General features: G+C 36.8%; 1 protein-coding gene across 1 annotated transcript; it reads left to right on the top strand.

The window, feature by feature from the left end:
• The first annotated feature begins 1129 nt into the window (after positions 1-1129).
• LOC140152627 (uncharacterized) lies at positions 1130-25689 on the top strand. The gene is made up of 6 exons (XM_072175050.1): positions 1130-1444; positions 2210-2315; positions 3032-3109; positions 5543-5631; positions 17267-17350; positions 20578-25689. Exon 6 carries the CDS (start codon positions 20674-20676, stop codon positions 24985-24987), a length of 4314 nt encoding a protein of 1437 aa, XP_072031151.1. The 5' UTR covers positions 1130-1444; positions 2210-2315; positions 3032-3109; positions 5543-5631; positions 17267-17350; positions 20578-20673; the 3' UTR covers positions 24988-25689.
• The last annotated feature ends 226 nt before the right edge of the window (positions 25690-25915 follow it).

Below are 25915 nucleotides of genomic sequence, written 5' to 3'. Positions count from 1 at the left end.
TCAACTTAATTGTCATACATCATATTATCATTAATTGCATCCATCTTCAGGAATATTGTTTCTACATGATTATATTAAAGCTGGAGCACTAACATCATACATCTGCAAGTCCTCTGTGTTTATTATTTGTGTGTAACAGGATTGGACATTTATATCGCCCGAATAAGTCTCTGAATCTGGCGTTGTACCAAAAGAAATTACCATAAAAATCTTCACCGTTACATCATTTATATACCCCCGGTAGGTCTCAATTTGTAATAAAAGTCAAAATTGTCAATTTAAAAACAAGTAATTCAAAATGGAAGCTAGTTGCCAGCCCCCCACCAAAGTATTTATGAACACTCCCTTAGCGACTGTCTTTTCTAAATTTTTGATATTCTCCATTTATGTACAGGTATATATATATATCTTCTCAAATATATATGGAATATTTTGAAAATGTGTATACTGTTTTGTTTCAATGGGCTATTCCAGAAAATAGATGCACACACCCATAGAGGAGTTTGGATTCGGTATCTTTTTATCCAGTCTTGATTGTTAGAAATCCAGATTTTTAAAGTGTCCAAAGGTGAAAAAAAATCCAACAGGAAAATAGTTCAATATCAGAAATCCTCAATTTGAGAGCTTATTTAGGACAATTCTGTGATTTTTTTATTCATTTACTTGCATTTCCAAGTTTTTTTTCAGTAATTAAAGGAAGTTTTAATGTGCATCATATTTAATAGTATATTAGGGAAAAAGTTTTGCCCCAACCCCAACTTCCTCCACCCCCTTGAGGTCTAATGGCGCATCCCTAAAGTAAGAATTTATTGTGAAGGGCCTTATGCTCTTGATAGAGGTCACTGACTTCTACCTGTCTGCATAATAAATGCACACTTTATTATTTTCACACATGGCTAGTGGCTAATTGTGCTTGACCCTAGCTGTGCTTGTACTGGTTAGGATTTTGCCATGGCTCTATAAAACAGCTATATGTGAATACTGCTATACTGTGATAAATTTACCAAATTATCATTTTGCAATGCTATAGTGTTAAATACATGTATACATTGTATATTACATATCACATGTTTTATTGATGATAAATGAACAAGGCTTTGAATACAATTTTTGTGTCACACTATAAAACTTGAAGACTTGGGTCAAGACTAGGATATGACCATGATGACCAAGTGAGCATGTCTTGTGAACTGCATGGACACTTTCACAATTCACAGGCACAACAGAGGGAATCGTACATCCTGATACATGTATAAATTATATTGAGCTTAGGTATATTGTGTACTTTGTTTTTGACCAATATAAATACATTTGTCTTGCACTGACTGCTTTTAGTGCATACATATATGCAGTCACATGGTACAATACATGTACGTATATGTAAAGTCATTTATGGTCGATCAGTAGCTTCTTTGTCAGTGTAAATACACTCAGTGCACTACAGGTAAGCTTATAAGCATATATTCTGTGTCTATACTATAGTCTATATCTATATGGCAGGGAAGAACCTGACAGGGACTGTCTGTTGGAATTTGCAGGAGAGCATTAAAATATCTCTTTTGGAGCCTTCAAGGAGATCTGTTTTGAGCATTTACAATAAAATGTAAAGAGAAAATGGTCAACTAAGAATCAAGAGCCTCTAAAAATCACTCTCCTATATCAGGAGAGCAGTAGAGAGCGATTATTCCTCAGAAGGCAGTCCTTGCAAGTGTGCAAGTGAAGAAATAGTGAATAATATAGCCCAAATACTTCCAATTTTGCCTGCTGACAATGTGAAATTGAACGTTATATTAATATTGTAAACCTGAAAGTGTGTAGAAAATGTTTGGTCAATATTTTGCTCCCTCCATTTTTAGATTCTTGAGTGCCATATACTGGACAAAAAGAAATTGGGTCAACCATTCACAAAATAATTAACTTCTGATTCACAACTTCTGTTGGCAAAAATAATCCGTTGGTACAGGAATATGCAACTATAATATGGGGTGTTTTTTTTCGAATGTTGTCTCCAATATTTAGATATATTTTTGGGTCTCTTTTTTTATAAAATTCATTTGTTGGGTTTTTTTGGGGGGGGGGGGTACTTGTACCAGGATGGTTTCAAAATCCATTGTTGCACATCCCTTAATTAGCCAAACCAAAATCGACAACACCGCATAGTTTTAGGTGAAAGAATTGATTAAATTTTAAGGCCATGATTTTTTTGCAGTCACTGCTGATTGGCTCCAGAAGAACACTGGATCGAGGCATTAGAGCTGGGCATTGGAATTGAATTGATCCATGACATGGGATTATCAGAAGTGTGTTTTGCATATGTAAGTAATATATCTTTGGTGGGGGAGTTCCTATTACATTAGCAAAATGTAGCAGGACATTAGGTCAAAAAAAAAAATGTTTGCTTGCCCTCAACCGACCGACCATAATTTTGGAAATTCCTGAAAAAGTTTTTTTTTTCTTTTCAAATTTTTGCATTCTGAAGATGTAAAAAAATGTATTTTAGAGCTTGTGTTCAACATTTTAGTTCTTTTGTAATGTTAGTTGATTCATTTTGACACCAAAATTGTCTGATTTTTCATATTTTGAGCCTTAATTAATACAAACAGTAGGAGTTTGCTAGTAATTAAAAAAAAAAAAGAAAAAAAAAAAGAAATCCTGACCGACCGACCCAATTGTTAAAATTCATTTGAGGGCAAGCAAACAATTTTTTTTCTTGGCCTTAAGGAAAGCAAATAGATGTATGGTCTTAATGATTAACTTCAAATGGTCAAACCTGAATTTTTGCTAATAATTTTACACATTTGTTGTGATAGTTCAACAGAGCAAAAATGTCAACATAAAGTTGTAATACAACATTACATATGTAAGGCCCCCATTGAACTCTACATTAAACAGCCAAAATAGCGCGCTTCTTTCACTGGCATAAAATTAATTTCAATATCAGGGATTTGTCAGATATTTGAGCAACTACTTGAATAAAACGGAATTACATAATAATAATCTATTTCAACATTTTGTTCATTTCTTATTACAGTTGACGTACACTACATGTAGCTCACGCACAATACATTGGATCACTCGGGTTAAGATGCACAGATGATGAGGAATATATGTGAGTATTATAATAAACTTTTGTTAAAGCCAGAATGTACAATCTTTTAAAATGAATTGGTTATTTTTTCCAAGCCTGATTTGATAGCATATTTATATTGTTTACACAACTCCCAAACTGAATTCACTGTGTTTGCAGGACAACAAAGTAAATTAAAGGTGGGTAACCTGATTGACAACCTTATCCCCCCACTTTACCCCATCAAACTGCAGATTTTGGTATCAGATGAAAGCTCATATTTGTCACATTAACATACTGAAATTGTGCGTTTCAAATCAGTTTATTTCCAGAGAAATCTTCACCAAACTGCTGAATTAGTCTCAACTGTGGTATACCACAGTTGAGACTAATTCAATGGTTTTTTGATCATATCTTCGGAAATACACTGATTTGGAATTCTGATTTCAATATGTTAATGAGAAAAATAGGATCTCTCATTTGATATCAATGTATTACATGATTATGATGATTATCATTAATAAAAACACTTTAGACTACCAAAATCAAGCTGTAAAAAAATTTCAGCAATTCCATAAGGAATTAGTCACACTTACAAGGAACATTTACATTTTGTTTTTGCATGAATGTTTGAAAAGGGACAACATTTGATGTTATAGGTGAGTTATATCAGGTCACCTTCCTTAAAGCCTTAAAATGATGTTAAATTCCCCCATATAACTCTCCATATAGCTCTTCAGCTTGCCTTGTTCCAGCCAAAAATTGACAAGAAATACTTCCTGACAGTAATATTAATTCATCTTTTTTGGTGCAACTTGAGAATTTAGTACATATACTCCTGTGTTACATGCTCTGATTGTTTGAGAATGTTGCATACTCATGGAATGTGCAGCTCATGGTTTGCAAACCATATTGTAAAACCTAGCTGGCATTATTATTACTAAAGTTGTGTTTGATAACCATGTAGTGATGTAACTAGACTTGCAATTGAGGGTAGTGCCGGACATCCTGGGCGAAATGTGTGTGGGGGTTGGGTGTGTGGGTGTGTGTGTGTGCTATCCAAATTGCGACCCCCCATTGAAATAAGCATGTTCAAGGTCAACTCATTTGAGGGGAAAAGGTCATTATTTCTCAATTCACCCAATGGGAAACACCTCACCCCCTTCAAATTTGTTCAAAATTGGTATACATGGTGATTTTGGGTGGCAAAGCACAAATTTCAAATTTTAGCTTAATCGGACATACGGTTTTCGCGCTATGCCCCGCCCATTTCTTGCGATTTCGGTGAAAAATGGCGCACCCTTCAATATTGTCGCGACCATATCTCCGTAACCGTAGGTCCTACTGAGCTGAAATTGGTGTCATTTTTTAGCTAATCTCTCAAAGAATCCAAATCTGCTTTCATTTAGTATGTAGGAGTAAGAGAAAAAATATGACCTTCTTTCCTGTACTTTGACCTTGAATTTGACCTTGTTGCCCACGTGACCGCGAGGCGAATTTGCATTGGAATTATACCCCCATATGTTGTCTACATGATATCAAAAAATTGTAGGGGTAATATTTTTTGTTTTCTTGCTAGGCTTTCATAAAGCAAGCATGTAGGTGAAAACACATGTATTTAATGCATGTACATATAGGCCTATACAATTTTGACCTATATTATAATGGTATCATGTGTACAGTATACTGAGCTTACATGCAAAATTACAGTTTTTCAACCACATGCTTGCTTTATGAAAGCCTAGCAAGAAAACAAAAAATATTACCCCTCCAATTTTTTGATATTATGTAGACAACACATGGAGGTGTAATTCCAACGCAAATTCGCCTTGCGGTCACGTGGGCAACAAGGTCAAATTCAAGGTCAAAGTACAGAAAAAAAGGTCATATTTTTTCTCTTCCTCCTACACACTAAATGATAGTAGATTTGGATTCTTTGAGAGATTAGCTAAATTATAAAAATGACACCAATTTCAGCTCAGTAGGACCTACGGTTACGGAGATGTGGTCACGACAATATTGATGTGCGCGCCATTTTTCGCCGAAATCGCACAAAATGGGCGGGGCATAGCGTGAAAACCGTACGTCCTATTAAGCTAAAATTTGAAATTTGAGCTTTACAGCCAAAATCACCCTGTATACCAATTTTGAACAAATTTGAAGGGGGTGAGGTGTAAAATCATATTTTTTTTGGGTGATTTGAGAAATAATGACCCGAAAGCAGGTGGGAGGAGGGCTCCAATCGATTTTCTTTAGCACATCATTGGTTTTGATACATTTTTAAGTCAATTAATGTAAATATTACGATTTTGCCAAAAAACTGCTGTTTAAGCAGAATAACAGAGTATCAGCCAGCTGGGACCTGACACTGGAGTCATTCTCTGTGTTAAAACTATTCCTGGTAAATTTATATCTTCTCATATGGGGATCACTACATGCACCCTTAACAAAGTACTTATTGTTTTTTCCTTACAGCAAAATCGCCACCTGAGTCAAAACCGCAGACTTGCTTAAGTGGACTGCTGAAAAACAATCTCCAGTGGATAAGATAGCAGAAGAAACAGGTACTAGTAGATCACAATGAACAGCCAGGAGCTCAAAGATGCTATGTGGGAGGAGCTTGTTTGCTACAATGATATTGGAAGTGGCAGATACCATAGTAACTATATAGATGTCAACATTGTTAAACAATTTTTAGGATTGAACTACCATGTTTCTAAATCTGGGTGGGCGAGGATTGATAGCTTTATAAAAACAGGTTACCAACTGAATATAGATGACCACTTTTATGGGGACTTTAGCCCACAAAAGAGGAGGAAAGGTATGTCTCTACATGTATTTATTGTACTGTTGTTTGGATATGTTGGTAATAATGCACAGCTACGTGGAGGAGATACAATGCAGAATGTCCAGTGGCTGCAAAGGTTGCTGGTCTCAATATTAACAAAGGCAATTAAAAATGAAAGTGAATGTGTTATTGAAGATGATAATACTGAATCAACAAATCCCAGCTGTAATAATGGTAATACAGAAATTGGAGATGAGGAAGGTGACAAGAGTAGGCATGCAGCAGAAATTGGACGTCATGAAAGTGAAAAGAGTAGGCCTGCTGTTGAAATTGGACATCATGAAATTGAAAAACATATGCATGCTGTAGATATTGGACATCAGGAAAGTGAAAAGAGTAGTTCTGCTGTAAAAAGTGGACATCAGGAAAATGAAAAGTATAGGCCTGCAGTAGACATTGGACATCAAGAAAGTGAAAACAATATGCATGCAGTATATATTGGACATCATGAAAGTGAAGAGAGTAGGCCTGCTGTAGAAATTGGACACAAGGAAAGTGAAAAGTGTAGACCTGTAGAATCCCTTAGTTCGGCTAATAGAGCTAGACACAAAATTAGTGCTCTGAGTAGCATTAGCAAGAGGTATAGATGCAAGTATTGTCGAGCAAGTTTCCGTAGACATCTGTGGGGTTTCCCTATCTTCAAAAGACATTTGAAGAGACATGAAAAGAAATACATGAAATTTAGATACAAAAGCAGCTTGGACCAGATGAACCATACTACTAGTGGTATCAAGATCAAAGAGGAATATCTGAGTGTATCATCATATGCTGAAGTGTCACATAACAACATGGCTAGTACTGCATGTGACAAGAGTAATTCTTCCAACCAGCCATCTCGTAGCAGTCAAGTCAGCTATGATGTCACAAATGATAGCAGAGAAGCATGTGATTATGCTGTGGATAGAGTGGACAACACTATAATGCCTAAACAGGAGCAAACCAATCTAGTATTGCCATGCAGTGCTTCTGAATCTGAGATAGGAATGAGGATTGGAAATACTGAAGTAGTAGGTCAAAGTACTTTACCATCAAGTGTAATCAACGGACAAAACAGTATTGAAGGAACTGACCTCAATAACTTGTACTCTGCTAATGATCAAGTATCACAAATCAACAGTAACATTAGTAATAACCAGGGTGTGTTAAACACTACATATTTGGCACAAAGTAAGGACAGTAGTAATGGTACACAGGATCCCCAGGATGTTTTGTTGAATAATCAGAATATCAGGCCGGCATTTGGTACACCTAATTGGATGCCAGGTCCACGCCTGGTTCAGGGACTAGACCAAGAGTTCCCACCTGCTGAACAGGGCATACAATATGTCTACCCACAAACGACTAGCAATACAAATGTGGCAAGGCAGCATTGTACATATCAGTTGATGAGTCAACCAGGAACTAACAATCATTTGGTACATTCACTTGCAGGTGGATCAAGGCAGCAGGTCTCGTCATCTCAAGCCAATCCAAATCTCACTCAGTCAGTTGAACTGAGACGCTATCTTCCTCCGGCAACAAATATGGGTTCTCTTAGCCTTGTGAATAATCCTACTCAAGTCAATCCAAACTTTGCTCCTTCAGTTGTGAGTAACCCCCTTCCCCTTCATCAGCAGTCAACATATTATGGTTCTCAAAGCAGCGTGAATGACCACATGAATCAAGTCAACAGTTATTTAGCAGCTAACAATTTAGTAAAACCCCTGAATACTTTGAGTAATCATGATCTTCAAAGAATGCCAAATGTTACCCCATCAATGGAAAGCAGAATCCATGACCAGTCAACAAGTGCTCATAGCATTGCAAATGGTCAAGCCATGCCAAACTTCACCCCATCAATGGAAAGCAGAATCCATGAACAGGCAACAAGTGCTCATAGCATTGCAAATAGACGAGCAAAGCAAAACATGACCTCATCCATGGAAAGCATGATCCATGAACAGTCAACAGTGCTCATAGCATTATGAATAGACAAGCCATGCCAAATTTCACCCTAGCAATGGAAAGCAGAATCCATGAACAGGCAACAAGTGCTTATAGCATTATGAATAGACAAGCCATGCCAAACTTCACCCCATCAATGGAAAGCAGGATCCATGCGCAATCAACAAGTGCTCATAACATTGCAAATGGTCAAGCCATGTCAAACTTGACCCAATCAATGGAAAGCAAATACTTTCATCTGCAGTCAACAAATTTGGGCTCTGATAGAATTGCAGATGTTGAAGTTAAACCAAATGTCACTCAATTAGAGGGACCCAGAATCAACCAACAGTCAAATAGGCTGAGTTCTGCTAACACTTTGAATGATCAAGTTCACAATATAGAGAGTGTGTCAAGTTCTTTAGCTGGTATTTCTAATTTGGTAAGAGCTATCGACACTCTGGGTTCTCAGGATGTACAAAGTAACTATAATGAGCAAAAGCTATCAAGTTTGGATATGCTTGATAATGTACCCAATGGTGATGCATTATCAACCAGTAGATGCAATCCAATAATGTCAGCAGGTGAACATTATAATGCCAAAAGTGACTTGTTTACACAGAAAATGCACAGTGACTCATCAGGATCTGAGATGACAAAAGATGACAATGGAGAACCACAAAATCAGCAGATATCATCCCAACAACAATGTGATGGTGATGGTTCATCCCATCAGTTTGATTCATCAACTGACAAACCATTTGAATGCAGTATTTGTAAGAAGAGATTCAGTCACAGGAATAATCTGAGGGACCATAAAAGAGAATCTCATCTCGGCCAAACTAAGGCAGGTGTGCCTTGCAGACTGTGTAACAAGATGGTTCTCAAATTGTATTTGAAGGGACATATGGAGAAATGTTGTAAGGAACAATCATTGAAATGTACAGTTTGTGGAAGGGAATTTACACAACTTGGACTCTTGCAAAACCATTTAGAAAGGCATACCAAAAATGCATGTCAATATTGTGGCAAGGAATTTAGTGGGATAAAGTCGTGCACTAAGCATGAGGAAAAGTGCTTTAAAGTTCACTCAGAAGTTGTGACTTGTAGCATATGTGCTAAGGTGGTTTTGAAAAAGTTAATAACAGGCCATTTAGAGCAATGTCGCAAGGAACAACCATTAACATGTACAGTGTGTAATAAAAAATTTAAAAAACATAGAACTTTGAAGAACCATTTACAACATCATACCACAAATGCATGTCAATATTGTGGCAAGGAATTTGACAAATTGTTACTCTCCAGACATGAGAAGAAGTGCCTGGAAAAAAATAAATTTCAGTGTCTTATTTGTGGTGAAAAATTTGCAAAGGAAAAGAGTTTAGAGAATCACATCAAGGGGAAACGATGTAGTATTGAACCACGGACATGTAGTGTTTGTGACAAGAAGTGTGCATCTCCTGCAGGCTTAGAGACGCACATGAACGCGTGTCATCGAGACTTACCTAAGCTACATTGTACTTACTGTAAAAATAGGTTTCGCACTCAAGAAGTTCTTGATAGTCACATAAAACACAGCCATGAGACTGAAAGGTTGTGTCATTTGTGTGGGGAACTTTTGGCCTCAGAATCTCAGTATCGATCACACATAGTGAAGCATCAAATGAAAGCCCGTAGAGACAAGCTGGTGGCTAAATTACATTGCAAGGTTTGTGGTAAATTGTGCAAAGAAAAGAAAAATCTTGATGTTCACATGAGAGTCCACACAGGAGAAAGGCCCTTCAAGTGTCATGAGTGTGGTATGGGGTTTGTGAATTCCAGCAATCTAAAGCAGCATTTGTATAAGCACTCTGGAGAAAAACCATTTCAATGTGCAGTTTGTAAGAAGAATTTTAGGTCTGGAAAAAGTCTCAAGGCACATATGATTGAAAGTTTGCATATTGCAGATTAATTCCAGGAGTAAGGACATCAAAAATCTTGCAGATGTGCAGCATGTTTACAGTGTCAAGTGAAAGTATCAGTAAATTAATGTCAATGGTCTAATCGAGTTTAAATCCATATACCCCCTATGGAAGCCATGACCTTAATCTCCCACACAGGGGGTTTAGATTCCAAAGATATGCAAGTTTCTTACATTAACCTATTATTAGTTGACTTTACTTAAAGAATTTTGAGGTGATCTGTTGCTTCAACTTTTCTGATTATGCCATAATTTTAAGTAATGCTAACTCTGGGATGGCCCGGGCTAACTCAAGATCATTTGGTTATCAGTACTGAATTAAATGGATTGTTACAACTGAACTGTTTCATTTAGACAAAATTTGTACCAAATTTCTCTAAAGAATTGTTCATGATTTTTTTTGTACTGATTATGAAATAAAAGTTATAAAGCTGAATTCTGTTGGGTAACTGGTCATATTTTGATAAATTTCAAAGATATTAAGTTGGTTGAACTCATTCTGTTTGAATTGCAACAACTTATTGGGTTGAGTTGTTACAACATAACAACTTCAAATCTACACCCTGGCAAAATTAGAAAACGACAACATGCAACATGTCACCTTTATTTAAATAAGTTATTAAAAAATGCTGACTTTTTAACTTGTTGGTATTTAACATAATTTCACAGTTGCTGCATTGAGCACGAAAAGCATGAATATTAATGTTCCTTGGAAATTGTCACTTTACAGTATGTGTCACATAACATGGCTCATTGTGCCATACAGTGGTTTTTATTTATTTTTTTTACTTTTACTTATTTATTCACAGTATATTTTCTAATAATCTGTGTACTTCTTGCACAGAATATACATGCATCAGCATCAAAATGTGTCAAGGATGGAACTTAAGGTTTTTACAGTATAGATGTTGTTTCATTTAATAGGTTCCTTGTTTAAATGCTTAACCCTAGTATAGAAAATATATTACAGGTTACTCTAAATATGAGGGAAGAAATTCAAAACAATTGAATGGTCTTAGATTTTGTTGTAGCTCAGTACATGCAGCATTAAACACAATTTTGCATATTTGTGATATTAGTAGTTTCAGATTTATATTAATTACTATTATTTCTAAGGCTTATTGGTTTGAAACATACCTGAAAACATTTAGCATTGCCGTTATTACTCGCAAACTGCCATTGTTGTTGTTGTAACTCAATCAGGGCCGGATTTGCCTTTTGGGGGGCCCTGGGCCAGGCCAAAATTTGGAGGCCCCCAACGCACCGTGAGGAAAGCATGTGCACTCAAGTGGCCAAGTTTTTAAATTTTACTTGGACACTTGAATTTTGAATTTTAGAATATTTTAACCCAAAATGAAGCTGAATTTTGCTGCATAGCAGGCCTGTGCGCGCGAAGCGCGCAAAATGTTGCAATTATTACCCTATTTTGGCCCAAACATGGTGTTTTGGGGCTAAAATGGAAGACGCACACTGCACAGGGCAATTTTGGGGGCCCCTAAATTTGGGGGCCCTGGGCCCGGGTCCATCTGGCCCTATGCATGGTAAATCCGGCCCTGAACTTAATTCCCTCATTCAAATAGGCATAGGCTAAACAGTTTGAAAAAAGGTGATGTTTCAAAAAGCTTAAGGGAGGATCTTATTTTAAGATTATAAGCCGCTCATCCTGCTGAGCATTTTGACACCTTTAAAAAAAGATTGGTTAAAAAATGAGATGGTGTGGGCCAAAAAACGACATAGAAAGGAGTTTGTTTTTGACACCCCTCTTTACACTATTTTAAGGTAATTTTCTATATTGTTTGTAAATGGTTTGTATGTATGGTTTTTAATGATCATATAAATAGTTTGGGGTCCATTAGGCCCATATGCAATTGTAACCAGAATTGTATCTTTTATTGTGAGTTCGGCCTCCAATTTAGGCCGTGAGGGTGCTCAGCCTAAAAGCATAGGTGAAAAATAAATCTGGTATCTACTGCAAGCTTAATTTTGTTTTGCCATTGTTTTCATGTTTCTAGAATTGTTCCTAATTCATACATCCACCCAGCAAACACAAAACGTTTTCGACATCATTTGCAAAAGGTTAGAAAAGGTTGCCAGAAAACGTTTAAATGTTGGGTTATTTAAAGGGTATAAAACGTTTTCATAACATACAAAAACATAACTTTACTACAAATACCGGTATTCTAAATGTGTTGACAAAATATTTGACAAAAAGTATTTGCAAAAAATATTTTACAATAACCTTTTTTGAAACATTTGACAAATATTTTTGTAGTGTGTTTTCCAACAAAACGTTTTCATAACCCGACATTTAATGTTATTAAAAACGTTTTTACCAAAGCCAAAAACCCAAATAATGTGGTGAAAGCTGGTGTCCCAGGGGGGGGGGGTCACTCTCATTGTGGCATGTACACCATCCTCGATTTATATCAACTTTTGAACAGCACCCTAAACAAGGATTTAACCCTGGGCTAAAACGATACCCAAAAAAGATAACGCACGCCTGTTTTCACACCCTATAAACAGGGTTTTTATTCCTGTTAATAGCCAGTGCTAATTTACCATGGTGCCAAACTAGCTTTAACCAATGGGAAAACCAAATGATTTTGCAATGCTAGTGATATAAATAAGAAATCACATCACAGGTCATATTGAAAAGTTGAATAAATCAATATGATATTGAACATTAAAGGGCAGGTCTATTGCAAAAACAAGTTAATCTCTATTCGAAGAGAATAATTATTACATTACAAGTTGACACTTGTTGCAATTTTTTATGCGTATTTCTCCTGAAGAAATTGTGTGGGTAAAGTTCAGCCTCGTGCGTGTTCTTCCTCCGTTTGAAGCGTCGTGTTCTCCCCGTTTGGCTGATGGCGTAGGTAAATGAAGCGGACACTATATCATGCTCTCATCATACAATCACAATCACTTTGACAAGTTTGCATTAGCAACAATGAGTTGTACTATCATTTACCATAACAATGCTGCATAACAATATGCAGACTATTGTTCTCATTTCGGAAACAAAGCACATACAGTATTGTTACTATGTGTTTGCTTTGTAATATTCCATCCAACTGAAACTATAGCATTGCAATATACAGGGAAATCAGATACATGAGTTTGTGGACTTAACACGGTTTATATGCTAGTCTCAGATGAAATTCTAAGCTCAAATTATAATAATAATAATATTTCTCATGATATTGATATGCATATGAATTGTAATATCACAATTTACTATATATTACTATATTACTATATATATTAAAAAAGAAGCGGCTGCATGATTTTATCCATATGTTTAAAAACCATTAAATTTTGTAATACTTAAAAGGGCATTTCGTGATCCACAGCCCACAGCATCATCCCCCCACTTTTCTAAAAAAAAAGATTTTTATATCACTAGAAACCTCTGGCTATATAATGTTATTGTTTATGTACAAAAAATTTCTTGCAGATTAATTCGTTTAGCAAAGATATCATGAAATTTGAATTTCGTTCTGGTATACCAGAACGAAATTACAACACATTGTCTATGGAGCAGGTAAATACACATAATCATGCTTAACTCGCAAACGCAAAATCGGAATCAACTGAAATTTTGGAAATAAGCTTTTTTCGTGGATATCTACTGAAAATGTTATAAAAAGAGGATGCTAGGATGAAGGATCACGAGTTTTTTTCTGTGAACAACAACAGTATACGTTCTGTCCATTGAGAGCGTTTATAGTCCCTTTTCTCAAAGCGGACACATCTTATTTCATGACGTCACCTACTCACCTTTTTTCTAGGCCAAATCTGTCTCCTTCGAAGGAACTCGCCGCTTACGTTGGTTTTTGCGGAATATCAATTTTAAACGTCTTATTTTCTCAAAAAAGGAGTCATTTTCATTGTCCTCATAATATTAGCTTGCCAATGATATGATGTTGTTTTTGCAATAGACCTGCCCTTTAAAGATTATCGAGGGGCTGCATTTTGGAATGCCATTTTTGTATAGAATTTAAAATATGAAGACTTAGGTCAAGACTAGGATATGACCATGCAGTTGACCCTGCAAGCACAGCTGGCCACTGCAAGCATAGAGTCTATGCTGCAAGTAAGCATGCCATTCACCATACCGCACTCCAGTATACTAGCATGATAAGTTGGGAAGTGAAGGAATTTCATTATAATTATGCTTTCACATTGTCCTTAAAGATAATATTTAGATCTACATGTATTTGGAGCTGGAAATAATAGATTATTTGTTACCAATAGGGGGCCGAGTTGGGCATTGACTTGAGTGTATCAGTGCAGTTGTACTATGTGCAAATATATTGAAAGTCTTCATGTTTGTTTATTGCTGGTGCATCTGTATCCTAGACTGTATATAGTCCATAGATGTTTAGTGCATGTACAGGACAGGTAAGCTAAGATTATAAAGCCTTATTGTATAAGCTTTGTATAAGTATCATTTTCATAAAAAAATAGATTAGTGTTGCTTTTTAATAAAATGTTAGCTTTTACTGTCAATCTTCTTTAATTTTGAGCCGAACAACTTGAGTTGAATCAAAGAAAATAAAGATTTATAACTACCAGCAGCAGTGCCAAATATGCCAATGTTGCCTATAGACTAGCTATGTGCATGTCACTCCATCGTTCATGCTATGGCATGGGCCATAAACAGTTTTAATGAGTATGTGACCATCCGGGGGCACTTCAATATAAATGGATCTAGGTGTAGGGCTGGCACTTTCGCAGTAAGGGTCATTCGGTGAGAGCAAAATGTTAAAAATATGTGGTCCACAGCGTCACATCCTTTAAAATGTCAAAATTAAATCGCTGTGATATAGTACGTCGAATCCACTCATTCTTCGCCATAGCGATTTTGTTCGAGATAGGCAGAGCGACTCGGGCTAAGCATATCACTTGAACGATATGAGATACCGCAGCGTTTCTATATTCATACACGTTTTTACGATCGGCGCATACTCAGTACCCCATATGACGTTGCCATTACAAGAAAATTCAATTTGTTGTCAGGTAAAACTCAGATGTTGTTTTCAATACACTAACTGCAAGTTCAATACACTCACATGCGATTGCCGTTTTCTTTCAACACATATTTTACTGCATTTTCACCAAAATGTTTTTAAATAGTACGATAAACATGATATATTCAAATTCAACTGTGACAATCATATGAAAAAAACAAGCATAGCCCATTAAGCCCAGATCCATGTGCTGTATAGCACTGGCATAGAATATTAAATCACAAGTCTATAAGGCCAAGTAAAAAATAAAACATGTTTCACGTCCCCTCCCGCTTCCTTTTTTGAGGTTTCTTCAATTTTATTTTTATTTTTTGAAATTCAGTTATAACTTTTCAAAAAATATGTCTAGGAAGTTGGGATGCTTTCTATAGCCTTGCTAATATACAAGAAACACTTTTATAAGGTTTTGTGATAGTTAGAGGGCCTATCTCTCAGAACAAGAAATAAAAAGAGGCCTCCTCCTCATTCCAGGCATTATTGTATATGCTAAAATAGCTCTAATTATGGGTATTTACACCGATTTTGCGATAAAAATAAAAATAAAAAGCCCCTCTTCCTCCTTTTTTTCAAAAACCGGACGTGAAACATGTTTTATTTTTTACTTGGCCTAATATAATGCACCATAGTGGTACACTATACAACTTTCTTTATCTGCATCAATAATAGAATATTGATTTAAATGGAATTGAATACATCTCTACATCTGAGCTTGTACTTACATCACTGGGCGATCTAGCGATCCGTTTCTAGCCAATATCAGATAGGACTCCTTTTCTTGCATTTGGAAAAGCGAGCTATACCTTATTGGTGAAATGCCAATCGGGGGGAAAAAAAGGGAAAAAATAATTCTTTGCCTGTTGTAGACACTGTGGGGTCTGATCTGAGAGCATGATTTTTGGCATTCGGTGAAAGCCAAATGTAAAAAATGGGGTCATTGGGTGAGAACATAACCTTTTTTAAATGGAACCTTTGGGTGAGAGCCGAAACAGCACCACAGAAACATCAAAGACCCCATATTTTTTTACGAACACATGCTCTTCGGGTGACAGAGCATGTGGTCGTAAAAATATATGGGGTCTTTGGGTGACCGTGACGCTGAAAAAGAGGGTCTTAACAGCCCTACGCGTCACCTCCAAAGTGGTATGAGATGAGTGTCATTCAGAATTTTTTTTTAAATCTAGAATCGCTTGGAAACCACTTTTTTGTGCCAAATAATTTAACTTATTATATTTTGCCACTAATGGCTGTTAATTGGGTCATTCGAAAATACTACCCTAATTAAGTGAGGATCATCCTTAAAAAACCCACACCTTCTCCTAGTAAAATGAGTGTTTTGAGACCCTAATCGCGGATCCACACAGATCCCTATTTGCTTTTCAAAACCACCCTAAATCTGTGTTTTCTTTCACGCGGATGCTTACAACTTTTATACATGAGTGACCCCCGGGCCGTACAGTCATTAAGTTGTTTAATTTTTTTCAGTACAGATTTGTAGTACCAGAGAATCCACCCCTCACATGCGGAAACTTAAGTTGTAGCCGGGTTTTTCGTAGGCCTGTGGCCAATGAGACATTGATGAGACGTTAGTATTTTCATACCCTCCCAAAGAACTAGAAAATCACAGCCCCCATGACAATTTCATTTGATGATTGAATTCCAACTGAGTTGTGTGGGGGTGTGTGTGTGTGTGGGGGGGGGGGTGGTGGGGGGTATGTGGGAAGCCTCCTAGTGGAAAGGTGGATACGGGAATGTGTAGCAGAATTCGGGTGGAGTTTTGTTTGGTATAACTTGTGGTTACTATATTCAGAACAACTAGTGTTTAGAGATGGGTGTTTTTCAAATTTCCCCAATTTGCAATAATTTTGCAAATTACATATTCTGGGGTCTCTTTTTCATATCGTATTTGTTTAGGTACTGGTACCATTATACCATTATAGTTTCAAAAATCCCCCATCACACATCCCTAATTACCCAAGCCACTATTTACAATCCTGCTGGCATTAGTGCCAATCTGGCTTGAAATGGGAGGGGGCAATCTGCCTGAATAGTCAAAAAGTGGCTGAAAAGAACAAAAAATGGGTCATTGTGCCAAAAGGTGGGGGGACATGTCCCCCATCACCCCTGTCCAGTAACCCTGGTTTTATACACATGTCCCAACTTGCATAACGTACCGGGTAATTTCCCCATTGAACATTTTTAAGATGAACCAAATTCACTGTGTTTGTAGGTCAGCAGAGTAATTTTGAATAAATGGCGTAATTATGACATTAGATCCCCCAAAGAGTTCTACATTAAACATCCAAAATAGCTGTGACTTCTTTCGCTGATATAAAATAAATTTCAATATCTGGGATTAGTCAGATATTTTAGCAATTACTTGAATAAAATGGAATAAAATAATGATAATCGGTTTTTTTGTTCGTTTCTTATTACAGTGACGAATGTACACTACATGTAGCTCACGCTCAATACATTGATTACTCTGGTTAAGACGCATGGGCTGATGAGGAGGAATATATGTGAGTATAAAGCAAGAATGTACAATCTTTTAAAATGAAATTGGTTATTTTTTCCCGAGTCTGATTTTATAGCAGATTTATAATGTTTGCACAGCACTGGTCCCAATGCAATTTACCCTACATTGGAATCAGTCAAATTCACTGTTTAAATAAGACAACCGAGTAAAGGTATCTCCTAGACTAATATTAACCCTAACACTGACCCAGGTTTTTTGCTATCGGAAGTCACAGAAGATCCGAAAAAGTGAAGAAGAAGAAGAATTTGTGACTTGGCACCCGTGGGATTAGAACCTTTGACCCCCCGCATGCCAACCACACGATCGCGGACCGGGAGCTACACGGGTTATTGCTGCCCGGCCAGCAATTCCGTAAGCATTTGACACTTAGGGTGATTGCGTCATCGCAGACCCTGGGATGCATGCATGCGCAGAATTTTTCATTGTGGTATTCTGTGGTATTTTTGGGTGTAAGGGTTAAGGTGGTTATGGAGGCATTATAAAAGTGCTCTAAGCATGTTTTAAACAGATTAATTGAGTAGAGCGAAGTACACTGATCAATATGCCTTTTGTTTGGAGTCAATCGGACATACGGTTTTCAAAATATTTCAATTTATATTTTCTTTGTATCTTATTGTTTTTATCAATAATCAATAAAGTTAATGAGCTAAAATGACTGGAGAAGCTCATTAACATATAATTTTGCCAATATTTTGCTAAAATCCATGCATAAATGTTCAGGGTACTTTTATTTTGCATACTTTTGCCCTGAAACTTGGTCAAAGTGTTTCTAATATGTTCTAATGTATTATATAGTGAAGCCGCCCCCTAATTTGCATATTTGCATAATTAATTAGCATTTATGCAAATTAGCTCATTAATTATGCAAATATGCAAATTAGAGGCGGCACTATATATACATTAGAACATATTAGAACAGACCAAGTTTCAGGGTAAAATATGCAAATAAAAGTACCCTGAACATTTATGCATTGATTTTTAGCAAAATATTGGCAAAATTACATATTAAACCTTTCCAGTCCTTTTAGCTCATTAACTATATTGATTATTGACAAAAACAATAGGATACAAAAAATATAATTGATATTATGGAAACCGTATGTCCATTAAAACAAAAACATATTAATCAATTAATCTATTTAAAACATGCTCAAAGCATTTTCTAATTTCTAGAAAATGCATCCAATACCACCTTAATGGTCCACTTTCAAATTTTTAGCAGTGCATCCCCCAAACCAAATTTGAATACACTAGTTATGCTTAAGGTGGTACGGTACTGGCGGAATTTTCTAGAAATTAGGAAATGCTTTGAGCATGTTTTAAACAGAGTACTTGAGTAGGGCAAAGTACACTGATCAATATGCCTTTTGTTTGCAGCAAATCAGATATACGGTTTCCATAATACATCAAATTATATTTTCTTTGTATCATATTGTTTTTTATCAATAATCAATATAGTTAATGAGCTAAAAGGACTCATTTTTCCCAATATTTTGCTACATATCAATACATAAATGTTCATGGTACTTTTATTTTGCAGACTTTTGCCCTGAAACTTGATCTAATATGTTCTTATGTATTTTATAGTGATGCAAATTAGGGCGGCTAGCTCATTAACTTTGACCAAGTTTGAAACCAATATTCTATTGAATAAGAATGTTATGAACATTATACATTGTATTTTTTCAAAATATTGGCAAAAATTACATATTAATGAGCACTTTCAATCATGCCCTACTCAATTACATGTAATCTGTTTAAAATATGAATAGAGCACTTTCAAAATGCCTCCAATACTACCTTAAGGCAGGGAGGGAGTCAGCCCTATGCTTGGTTCCCCAATTTAATTACACTGGATTAGCTAAGTACTAATATTTCACTGACAATCAAAGCCAACTAGCAAGTCATTAAAGGCATCACAATGTACATGTTTCCATTACAACAAAAGTACCTAATTGTCAACAAAATTGGTATATTGATGGGTCCTCTTTCAAATTCTCATCGACGCATCCCGATCCAAACCAAATTTGAATACCCCCTATTATGCTTTCTAAGGCAGGAAGGGAGGGGGTCAGCCCTTTATTTTGTTCCCTAATTTTAATTACACTGAATTAAAACTATAAGTATATACTAATATTTCATTGGCACTTAAAGCCAACTTGCAAGTCATGTGCAAGTCAAATGCATACATGTTTCCATTACAACAAAAAGATAAAAACCTCCTTTCATTAGGTACAGCTAAAATTATTTTAATCCCACCCAGGGTTCCCACCATGAAAGGGATGTTAATGGCTGGAATTTTTAAACTGCATGCACACACCTGTTGCGGTCACCCATTTTGGTCACATCTTGTATACATTACATTTTGTTACCTGGAGAGATTTGATCATGTCTCACCTCCTTTCTCAACCAAATCGACGGTAATAACTCTTGTAATGAGGGATCAACATTTAATCACAAATTGCCTCAGGCAAAACTCACTTCCTGGGAACCAAATACCACATAACGTCATTTTTATGTAACTCATTGACCCAGTTGTGTTATATACTGCCTCTAGCTATAATGACATCCTTGTGATCTGGTAAACTCATTGACCATTGTTGACAGATACGAACCTCAGGAGGGAATTTTTGATCAAGTCTCTCCAGGTAGTGAAACGTAATGAAAGCCTGAAAACCATTGCAAATTATGTGCGTTTGTTGTGGCCGACTCAAAGTATTTTAGCTGAACCATGAAATGAACACAGCCTATATTGCTTCCTTACAAATTCCTTACATGTACTTGCACAGCTACCTTTGGGTCTTAAATGGACATATATCTCAAGGTATGACCCGCAAGTGGTGTCGCATGGAGGGGAAAAAAGTAACGAATATAATAAAAAATTTCCCCACCAAGGGTGACACTCATTATAAGACTCGGGTCAATATTCATATGGGTCCAACTTCTGGATGTGGCACTGGAGTCATTTTCTGTATAATGAAAGACATAGATTAAAAAAGACTAAATCGCGTCTGACGTCAGGGCAAAGGCACACCATGATTGGTTGCCGACCTGCATAGTACGGCATTTTCTGTCTAGTTGTCAGAATTTTAGACATGAACTAATCTTTTTATCTCTGTCTTTCATTATATTAAATCTATTCCCATAAAATTTCTAGTCATCTTAAGGATATTAATGCACCTTTGACAAAGTACTTACGTTTCCTTACAGAGAAATCACCACCTGAGTAAAAACCGCAGACTTGCTTGAGTGGAATGCTGAAAAACAATCTCCAGTGGACAAGATAGTAGAAGCAGGTAGATCACAATGAACAGGCAGGAGCTCAAAGATGCTATGTGGGAGGAGCTTGTTTGCTACAATGATATTGGAAGTGGCAGATATCATAGTAACTATATAGATGTCAACATTGTTAAACAATTTTTAGGATTGAACTACCATGTTTTTAAATCTGGGTGGGCGAGGATTGATAGCTTTATAAAAACAGGTTACCAACTGAATATAGACGATCACTTTTATGGGGACTTTAACCCACAAAAGAGGAGGAAAGGTATGTCTCTACATGTATTTATTGTACTGTTGTTTGGATATGTTGGTAATAATGCACATGTACGTGGAGAAGATACAATGCAGAATGTCCAATGGCTGCAAAGGTTACTGGTCTCAATATTAACAAAGGCAATTAAAAATGAAAGTGAATGTGTTATTGAAGATGACAATAGTGAATCAACAAATCCCAGCTGTAATAATGGTAATACAGAAATTGGGGATGAGGAAGGTGACAAGAGAAGGCCTGCAGCAGAAATTGGACATCATGAAAGTGAAAACAATATGCATGTAATAGATATTGGACATCAGAAAAGTCAAAAGAGTACTACTGCTGTAGAAAATGGACATCAGGAAAGTGAAAAGAGTAGACCTGTTGTTGAAATTGAACATCACGAAATTGAAAACAATATGCGTACAATAGATATTGGACATCAGGAAAGTCAAAAGAGTAGTCCTGCTGTAGAAAGTGGACATCAGAAAAGTGAAAAGTGTAGGCCTGCAGTAGATATTGGACATGAAGAAAGTGAAAAGGGTAGTAGCACTAATAGCACTAAACACAAAATTAGTGGTCTGAGTAGCATTAGCAAGAGGTATAGATGCAAGTATTGCCGAGCAAGTTTCCGTAGACATCTGTGCGGTTTCCCTGTCTTCAAAAGACATTTGAAAAGACATGAAAAGAAGTACTTGAAATTTAGATACAAAAGAAGCTTGGACCAGATGAACCACACTACTAGCGGTATTGAGATCAAAGAGGAATCTCTGAGTGTATCATCATATGATGAAGTGTCACATAACACCATGGCTAGTACTGCATGTGACAAGAGCAGTTCTTCCAACCAGCCATCTCTTAGCAGTCAATTAAGCGATGATGTTCCAAAGTCTACTAATGATAGCATAGAAGCACATGATTATGCTGTGGATAGAGTGGACAACACTACAAAGCCTAAACAGGAGCAAACTAATTTTGTATGGCCATGCAGTGCTTCTGAATCTGAAATAGAAACGATGATTGAAAAAGCTGCATCTTATAATGAAGTAGTAGGTCAAAGTACTTTACCAAGTGTAATCAACAGACAAAACAATATTGATGGAACTGACCTCAATAACTTGTACTCTGCTAATTATCAAGTATCACAAATCAACAGTAACAGTAGTACTAACCAGGGTGTGTTAAACACCACTGCATATTTGGCACAAAGCAAGGACAGTAGTAATGGTACACAGGATCCCCAGGATGTTTTGTTGAATAATCAGAATATTAGGCCGTCATTTGGTACATCTAATTGGATACCAGGGCCATGCCTGGCTCAGGGACTAGACCAAGAGTTCCCACCTGCTGAACAGGGCATACAATATGTCTACCCACAAACGACTAGTAATACAAACGTGGCAAGGCAGCAGTCTCCTACCTTTCAGTTGAATAGTCAATCAGCAACTAACAATCAATTGGTACATTCACTTGCAGGTGGATCAAGGCAGCAGGTCTCGTCATCTCAAGCCAATTCAAATCTCACTCAGTCAGTTGAACTGAGACGCTATCTTCCTCCGGCAACAAATTTGGGTTCTCTTAGCCTTGTAAATAATCCTACTCAAGTCAATCCAAACTTTGCTCCTTCAGTTGTGAGTAACCCCCTTCCCCTTCATCAGCAGTCAACATATTATGGTTCTCAAAGCAGCGTGAATGACCACATGAATCATGTCAACAAATATTTAGCAGCTAGCAATTTAGTAAAACCCCTGAATACTATGAGTAATCATGATCTTCAAAGAATGCCAAATTTTACCCCATCAGTGGAGAGCAGAAGTCATGAACAGTCAACAAGTGCCCATAGCATTGCAAATCGACAAGCCATGCCAAACTTTACCCAAACAATGGAAAGCAGAATCCATGAGCAATCAACAAGTGCTCATAGCATTGCAAATGGTCAAGCTATGCCAAACTTTACCCAAACAATGGAAAGCAGAATACATGAGCAATCAACAAGTGCTCATAGCATTGCAAATGGACAAGCCATGCCAAACTTTACCCAAACAATGGAAAGCAGAATCCATGAGCAATCAACAAGTGCTCCTAGCATTATGAATAGACAAGCCATGCCAAACTTCACCCAATCAATGGAAAGCAGAATCCATGAGCAATCAACAAATGCTCACGGCATTATGAATAGACAAGCCATGTCGAACTTTATCCCATCAGTGGAAAGCAGAATCCATGAGCAGTCAACAAGTGCCCATAGTGTTGCAAATGGTCAAGCTATGCCAAACTTCACCCCATCCATGGAAAGCAGAATCCACGAACAGTCAACAAGTGCTCATAGCATTGCAAATGGCCAAGCCATGCCAAACTTGACCCAATCAATGGGAAACAAGTTTCTTCATCTGCAGTCAACAAATTTGGGCTGTGACAGAATTGCAGATGTTGAAGTCACACCAAATCAAGTCACTCAATTAGAGGGACCCAGAATCCACCAACAGTCAAATAGGTTGAGTTCTGCTAACACTTTGAATGATCAAGTTCACAATATAGAGAGTGTGTCAAGTTCTTTAGCTGGTATTTCTAATTTGGTAAGAGCTATCGACATTCCAGTTTCCCAGGATGTACAAAGTAACTATAATGAGCAAAAGCTATCAAGTGTGGATATGCTTGATAATGTACCCAGTGGTGATGCATTACCAACCAGTAGATGCAATCCAATAATGTCACCAGGTGAACATTATAATGCCAAAAGTGACTTATTTACACAGAATACCCACAGTGACTCATCAAGATCTGAGATGACAAAAGATGACAATGGAGAAGCACAAAATCAGCAGATATCATCCCAACAACAATGTGATGGTGATGATTCATCCCTTCAGTTTGCTTTATCAACTGACAAACCATTTGAATGCAGTATTTGTAAGAAGAGATTCAGTCACAGGAATAATCTGAGGGACCATAAAAGAGAATCTCATCTCGGCCAAACTAAGGCAGGTGTGCCTTGCAGACTGTGTAACAAGATGGTTCTCAAATTGTATTTGAAGGTACATATGGAGAAATGTTGCAAGGAACAATCGTTGAAATGTACAGTTTGTGGAAGGGAATTTACACACATTGGACTCTTGCAGAACCATTTAGAAAGGCATACCAAAAATGCATGTCAATATTGTGGCAAGGAATGTGTTGGGATAAAGTCGTGCACTAAGCACGAGGAAAAGTGCTTTAAAGTTCACTCAGAAGTTGTGACTTGCAGTGTGTGTGATAAGGTGGTTCTCAAAAAGTTACTAACAGGCCATTTAGAGCAATGTCGCAAGGAACAACCATTAACATGTACAGTGTGTAATAAAAAATTTAAAAAACATAAAACTTTGAAGAAGCATTTACAACATCATACCATAAATGCATGTCAATATTGTGGCAAGGAATTTGACAAATTGTTACTCTCCAAACATGAGAAGAAGTGCCTGGAAAAAAATATTCAGTGTCTTATTTGTGGTGAAAAATTTGCAAAGGAAAAGAGATTAGAGAGTCACATTAAGTATAAACGATGTAGTATTGAACCACGGACATGTAGTATTTGTGGTAAGAAGTATGTGTCTCCTATAGGCTTAGAGACACACATGAACATGTGTCATCGAGACTTACCTAAGCTACATGAATGCACTTACTGTAAAATGAAATGTCGCACTCAAGAAATTCTTGATATTCACATAAAACACAGCCATGAGACTGAAAGGTTGTGCCCTATTTGTGGGGAAAATGTGGCCTCGGCATCTCAGTTGCGATCACATGTAAATAAGCATAATAGTCAAGCCAAAAGAGACAAGCTGGTGGCTAATTTACGTTGTGAGATTTGTGGCAAAATGTGCAAAGAAAAGAATAGTCTTGATGTTCACATGAGAGTCCACACAGGAGAAAGGCCTTTCAAGTGTCATGAGTGTGGTATGGGATTTGTGAATTCCAGCAATCTGAAGCAGCATTTGTATAAGCACTCTGGAGAAAAACCATTTCAATGTGCAGTTTGTAAGAAGAATTTTAGGTCTGGAAAAAGTCTCAAGGCACATATGATTGAGAGTTTTCATATTCAAGATTAATTTGGTATAGTAAGGCAACAGAAATCCCTGTCTCAATTGCAGATGTGCACCATGATTTCAGAGTAAAGTGAAAATTCAGTTATTAAAGTCAACAATACTGTAATGTAAAAGAGTGTTCTTGATGTTCATATGAGAGCTCACATAGGAGAAAGGCCCTTCAAGTGTCATGAGTGTGGTATGGGGTTTGTGAATTCCAGCAATCTGAAGCAGCATTTATATAATTACACCAGAGAAAAACTATTTCATTGTGTTTGTTAGAAGAATTTTAGGTCTGGAAAAAGTCTCAAGGCACATATGAAAGATTACATTATTCCAGATTAATTAATATGTGTTCCATTTACGTTTAAACTCAGATGAAAAAAAAAATTGTTCAGCTACAGACATAAAGCCAAATCATACTAAAGCAGTTGCTACAAGCATGGCAACTGTTGAAGATGTTTCTAAGATTTGGTTACTCTATGAATGTAGCTACAAATCGAGGTTTGAGAACTAGAAAGCCGTAACTCACAAAGGTTTCTTTTAATGGTTTTATAGTTCTCAACACTCGAAATGATTAGCTGATATCTTGATCAGAGGTCACCGACACAATCACAGTGAGCACAAGTTGACTCTTTAATATGTGACACGAATCTGGTCCATGGAGGCCAAAGGAAGCATTTTTGAACATTGAGTTGCTCTAAGTATTAACTTAAAAGCATAAAGGTCTAGCATACTTAGTTTCAAAGTTATGAAGTTTTGTCACTGTGATGAATTTTATTGTTTTTTTAATCTATAGATTTGACTTTATCTCAATTTCAAATTTGCCGCCTGTGGCCTCCATTGCAAGTTGCTAGCAGTTTTGGCCACTGCTGATAATCGCTAGTAGTAGTGTTTGCATGAAGTAATAAATCTCTAAACTGCAACTGTTAGAATAATTAGGCAAACAATA

This window comes from Amphiura filiformis, chromosome 5 (assembly GCF_039555335.1).
Source record: "Amphiura filiformis chromosome 5, Afil_fr2py, whole genome shotgun sequence".
Classification (NCBI taxonomy): domain Eukaryota; kingdom Metazoa; phylum Echinodermata; class Ophiuroidea; order Amphilepidida; family Amphiuridae; genus Amphiura; species Amphiura filiformis.
The sequence above is the reverse complement of the archived record's forward strand: the minus strand, read 5'-3'. Positions and strand labels throughout refer to the sequence as shown.